This window comes from Paramormyrops kingsleyae, unplaced genomic scaffold (assembly GCF_048594095.1).
Source record: "Paramormyrops kingsleyae isolate MSU_618 unplaced genomic scaffold, PKINGS_0.4 ups163, whole genome shotgun sequence".
Lineage (NCBI taxonomy): Eukaryota > Metazoa > Chordata > Actinopteri > Osteoglossiformes > Mormyridae > Paramormyrops > Paramormyrops kingsleyae.
The window spans coordinates 43,506-49,354 of record NW_027326101.1 but is presented as its reverse complement, the minus strand read 5'-3'; the positions used below and the strand labels follow the sequence as shown (position 1 = coordinate 49,354).

The 5,849-nt window shown below is 36.7% G+C and overlaps 1 protein-coding gene across 1 annotated transcript; it reads left to right on the top strand.

Annotated features, from left to right (window-relative positions):
• The first annotated feature begins 2,198 nt into the window (after positions 1 to 2,198).
• Positions 2,199 to 3,182, top strand: LOC140587208 (olfactory receptor 1M1-like). Its single transcript, XM_072708602.1, has one exon. The coding sequence runs from the start codon at positions 2,199 to 2,201 to the stop codon at positions 3,180 to 3,182; it is 984 nt and encodes a 327-aa protein (XP_072564703.1).
• The last annotated feature ends 2,667 nt before the right edge of the window (positions 3,183 to 5,849 follow it).

Sequence of the window (5,849 nt, the reverse complement as noted above, 5' to 3'; positions counted from 1 at the left end):
ATTCGATCCGGAGTTCTGAACGGATTAAATTCGAGTTCTGAGGTACCACTGTACTAGATATTTCAGGGGACCCCATTTGAATTCCAGGCGGCCGCACATGGGGTCGCGATCCCAAGGTTGAAAAACACTGCTCTCTTCTGTTTTACCCAGAATTGTGCAGCCTCAATTAGAAGCACTGTCTTATTTGAATTGCACACGTTACCTGCACACATTAAATAACTTGTTTCTACCATGCATCATTTAATGTCCCCATGTTCATTTGTATCTAAGATGCAATAAAAATTAAGTAATATTTTATTGATTATAAATTATATATTTTTTTTACCTTGTTCTTTCTATGTATTCATACCTCCACCAAAAAGAGTGAGTGGTGCCTGAAGCATTACCCCATAACATGCTAATTATTTACATAGATGTTTCTCACAAAATCTGATATTTCATTTTATGCTAATAAATGAGATTTCAGTAAACATGTATTCCCTCAGTTCAGGTCAGGTTGGGGAGCATGCACTGGTTCAGCCGCACCCACCACATGGGATCCCAGTTGGCAAGCCCCCCATGTAACCCTAACCCTAACCCTCCAGAAATGGCCATCTATCTGCCCCAGCCAGGTGTTACATGGGTGTCTCCTTGGCCTGGTCCAGCTGCTCGGGTCCTCAGCAATGAGTATCCTGCGAGCTAGGTCACCCTTCGGGGAATCGTGTCATATGGCTGTAGTGCCGTAACTGACAGCACCCTGATCACATCTAGTAAAGGGTTTGTGTATTTAAATTGGCAAATACGAAATACCAAAAATGGAAATGGCAACACCTCCTAAATTAAACTAGCAAAGAATATGTTCAATCCCTTGATTGTTCCTGTTAGCATCTGGGGGCCAGTGACGTGAGTCAGGTGATCCAGTCATCATTGTTTCCCTGTTTTTTCATCACAGAGTATAATGTATAAAAGGACAATTGACCACCATTAACCTTAACCTGAAAAGAAAAGCTTTGAAGAGAGATTTACAAGTAATATTTGTTGTCTTCGACTTAAAGTGAGTATCATGCATATATTTTTTTTACTCTCAAGTTTTTAACAACATATTAATTTAACAAAAACTTTTAAACATTTAGGTGACAGCCTTTAATATTTGTGCTGCACTGTAATTTCTATGAGTATATATATTATTTTTTTCTAGGGACATATTGATAGCACATTTACAGTGCTGGAGATCTGCGGCTGCAGTAGTACAGGTAATCTATATTAACCAACCCTGCAAGACATTAACTTATTCATGTGTCCATGCATTCATATCCTGTAACTACTTAACCTTTACATCATTGCAGTGCCAGAAAACAATATATTACTTTTAAATATAGGCCTGCTACTTTTGTGTTCAAATAAACAAAAGATTGGAAAAAACTGGCATCCGTGATTATTGTCAGGTTATGCTCATGTCATTAATATATCCATTAATACACCCAGTAAAAACTAAGTTATTATACACTGTTTTATACAAAAAAGGAAAACACTGTCTTAAGTGTATTAGTATTGTGCCACAGCTTTACTTTTAGAAAAAAGACCAGCCGTTTTAAAATATGTATTTATGTAATATTTATTAATATTTATTTCTAATTATTTTCCAGGTGTCTGAGTGCCACCAGGCAAGTAACTACACTCCCCAAAAGTTCAGCATAATTTTAAATCTGAGTAGTTTAACAACCATTAATATTTATTAGTTTCATGTAAATACAACAAAACCCTCTATTTGATGTAGGCAATTATTTATGATAATTTTAGCCTTAACATTCAGTGTTTTTTGCAAGTTGTTTTAGACATTGTGTTGTAGATTTGTATACATTTTTCTGCATGAAGTATAGGCTTTAAAATAGACTAAAGATCGACATGATAATCCTCTAGAAGGAGACAAATGTGTTATGTAACTAATTTTCGTCTCCAATATTTTTCATCATATCATATATATATATATATATATATATATATATATATATATATATATATATATATATATATATATATATATATATATATATATGATGAAAAATCGTAGTATTCACACAGGATGTACCCAGGATCTTGTGCCGGGGATACAATTATGGCAAGCCTGAATTGGAACTGGAGAACTAAATTTTCAGAAATGTTAACAAGTTTTAATTCCCAGGACTGTGAGGACTGAAGAAGATTGATGCTGAGAGAACATGTCTGGGATAATTTACCAAAACGATACAGCAAACTCTTTAGTGCGTCCTGATTTTTTCCATATCAGTGGATTTTCTAATTTGCCTCATGCCAAATTTTATTTTATTTTTCTGTGTTTAGTTTACGCTGTGACTGTATTGGGAAACTCCTTGGTCACATTTATTATTTACATACACCATAGTCTACACACCCCAAAGTATATGGCAATTTTTAGTTTAGCTATAGCTGACTTGGGTGAGAGCACAGCTATTTTTCCTAATGTGGTTCAAAATGTTATATTCAATATACAACAAATTACCTATGGTGCTTGCTTGGCAAATATGTTTTTTGTACATTTCTTCAACTCTGTGCAGTCTGTTATGCTTACTGTTCTAGCGTATGACAGGTTTGTTGCAATTTGCTTTCCATTGAGATACCACAGCATTGTGACGAATACATCGATGGGTATTATTGTTACTGTTGGATGGATATTCAATTGTACCTATATGATTGTCGGAATGATTTTCATCATCAAACTGTCCTTCTGTAAATCCATAGTGATCGATAGCTATTTCTGTGACCATGGACCTATATACCGACTGGCATGTAATGATAATACCCCAAGTAGAGCATTTGCAACGGTATCCATTGTTTTATATCTATTTTTGCCAGTGTTTGTAATTAGTTTATCTTATGCAAGCATTTTGCTGGCACTGTCTAAAATTGCCTCCTGGGAAGGACGTCTGAAAGCCCTAAAGACCTGTTTTTCTCACCTAATACTAGTGTCAGTGTTTTATATTCCAATATTGGGCCTTTACATACCTGCACTCTATATCCCAATTGACCCCAGTGCCAGGATAATCAATACATCACTCTCATATTGTGTTCCTGCCATGCTGAACCCTATTGTATATTCTCTGAACACTGCCGAGATCAAGGAATTTGTAAAAAAAATGTTCAGAAGAAATAGACATAAGGGCATAGTACCCACCATAGTTAAGTGATAAAATGTTTTATCGTGCTTGCTGATAGTATCCAAATCACTGACATAATGGTTGCTTTCCCCAGGGGAAATAGTAGGAAGGAGAGGCTGAAAACATAAGGAAATCAGCTAACCAGAATTACAACAGATCCCAGTTCAGTGCATAAGGATTACTGTAGTCACTTTGCAATATGATATTTAATTAGCATTTATAAAGGTGACAACTGTTAAATCTATTCTGTACATACAACTATTATAGAATCATTTAATCATTTTGTCACTTTTAATCTTAGCAAAAATAAAAAACGAAACATTTTAAGTTAATAAAATATTTTTCTAGCTGAATAAAATGATGATGACTGCAGGAATTTTTTCCACAGTATTCCCTTAGTGTGTTGTTTATATGTCTATTGATTCACTATTTGGAGAAAAACATTGGGACCACTGGTAATTACACCTACGGGGACTTTTCTGACGTCCCATTCCAAATCCACAGGGATCAATATGGTGTTGGTCCCCCCTCTGCAGCTACAACAGCTGCCACTCTTCTGAGATGGCTTTCCACAAGTTTTGCATTCATTCATCCAGAAGAGCATTTGTGAGGTCAGGCACTGAGTTGGACATGAAAGCCAGGCTTGCAGTCTCTGTTGTAGTTTATCCAAAAGCTGTTTGATGCCTTTGAGGTCAGTCTCTATTCAGGGCAGTCTAGTTCTTCCACACCAAACTCAGCTAAGGTCTTTATCGACCTTTCTTTGTGCACTGTGGCACAGTGAAGCTGGAAGAGAAAAGGGCGTCCCCAAACTGTTCCCACAAAGTTGGAAGCATAGAAAAATATTAATAGCATAGAAAAAGAGTTCCTTTCACTGTAGCTACGGGGCCTAGCCAAACCCCAGAAAAACAGTCACATACTATTATCCTATAATAGTTACAGTTAGAACAATGCAGTCTGGCAGGTAACCACCAAATCCAGACTTGTCCATCAGACTACTAGACAGAAAAGCGTGATTTGTTATTCTACAGGACATGTTTCCACTGCTTTAGAGTCCAGTGGTGGCATTCTTTACACCAATCTATCTGACAGTTGACATTGTGCTTGGTGATGTGAGGCTTGCATGCAGCTGCTTGGCCATGGAGGCTCATTCCATGAAGCCAGGGAGCATGAGAAATCATTTTCACACATGACTTGGTCACCACAGAGTTGTGATTGTAACTTCATTGAAGGTCTTGAAGGAGGCTTTATGGAGTGGTTCAACTCACATGTTGCATAAGCCTGTGGAAACAATTCTGGGTTTTCCACTGTCAGAATAGCAAAATGGATTTGTACATGGCCATAAATGTTAGTTGGGCCTTGTTCTTTACGCTTTGTGTTAGATCTACAAAATAGAGCCCATTGCATCAATAGAGCATTGGTAACTTTTGCACATTTGGTACTTGGTAACCTACGCTGTTACTTTATGTGGTCTGCCACTCTGTGACTGAGTTTCTGTTCTTCCCAAAAGCTTCCACCTTGCAGTAAGTAATGCCACTTTCAGTTAACCCTGGAATATCAAGCAGGGAAGCAATTTCATGAACTGACTTACTGCAAAGGTAGCATCCTGTGATCCATTTTTTCATAAATGTTTGTAAACCTGACTGCATGGGTAGGTGCTTGATTTTTATACACCTGTGGCATTGGGTCTGAATGAAACACCTGAATTCAATGATGAGGTGTGTCCCAATATGTTTTTCCATATAGTGTATATCTTTCAAAAGTATGACCATTCATTAACGTTATAATGTCTTAAAAACATACAGAAATGTATCTTGGAATACATGGAATTAATTTATTGGAATTAATTGATTTTTTTTAATTCTCCAATTTATACTAAAATTAGTTAATTACTTCAGATTTCTATGTGAAATATTTTTTCCATAATTGTAGATGTCGTGTCATAGCGGGGTGTATGGACTGGGGAAGCAGGAGAGGAACATGTAGGATTGGGGAACACAGGATTTAATGGGGAATTGGAGCAGGGACATGAACAGGCAGAGAACACACCATAAGAACATAAGAAATTTACAAACGAGAGGAGGCCATTCGGCCCATCAAGCTCGTTTGGGGAGAACTTAACTAATAGCTCAGAGTTGTTAAAATCTTATCTAGCTCTGATTTAAAGGAACCCATGATTTTAGCTTCTGCTACACTAGCAGAAAGACTATTCCATACTCTATCTACGCTGTGTAAAGAAGCGCTTCCTCAAATTTGTTTTAAAATGTTCTCCCGCTAATTTCCACTTATGGCTATGAGTTCTAGTATTTAGACTAATATTGAAATAGTCATTTGGCTGAACAGCATCCAGACCCGTTAGAATCTTATAATCCTGCAAAAGTTTTCATTATTTTAAAATGGCATACAAAAGAATGTATAAAATGCATTAACATTACATTAAAAAGAAAATGCACACACAAATTGTCCAGCACCTATAAATAAATATTATGAAAAAAAGTATGGTAACAGTACTCAGTATTCATAACTATTCAGAGTCCAGATGTAAGAGTTCATTATTGTGCGTTTGATTCAGACTTCACAATCAGACTTCAGTGACAGACCTAGGGAAGCATACTCTGACGTGGACTTAAATACACCGGACTTAATGGGAATAACAAGAAACAGCTGGTAAACGCGGGGATTCCACGCAAGGTTAATGAG

What these genes read in the sequence shown, in the direction of transcription:
- LOC140587208 (XM_072708602.1), top strand. Translation starts at nt 2,199, where the DNA reads ATGTCTGGGATAATTTACCAAAACGATACAGCAAACTCTTTAGTGCGT.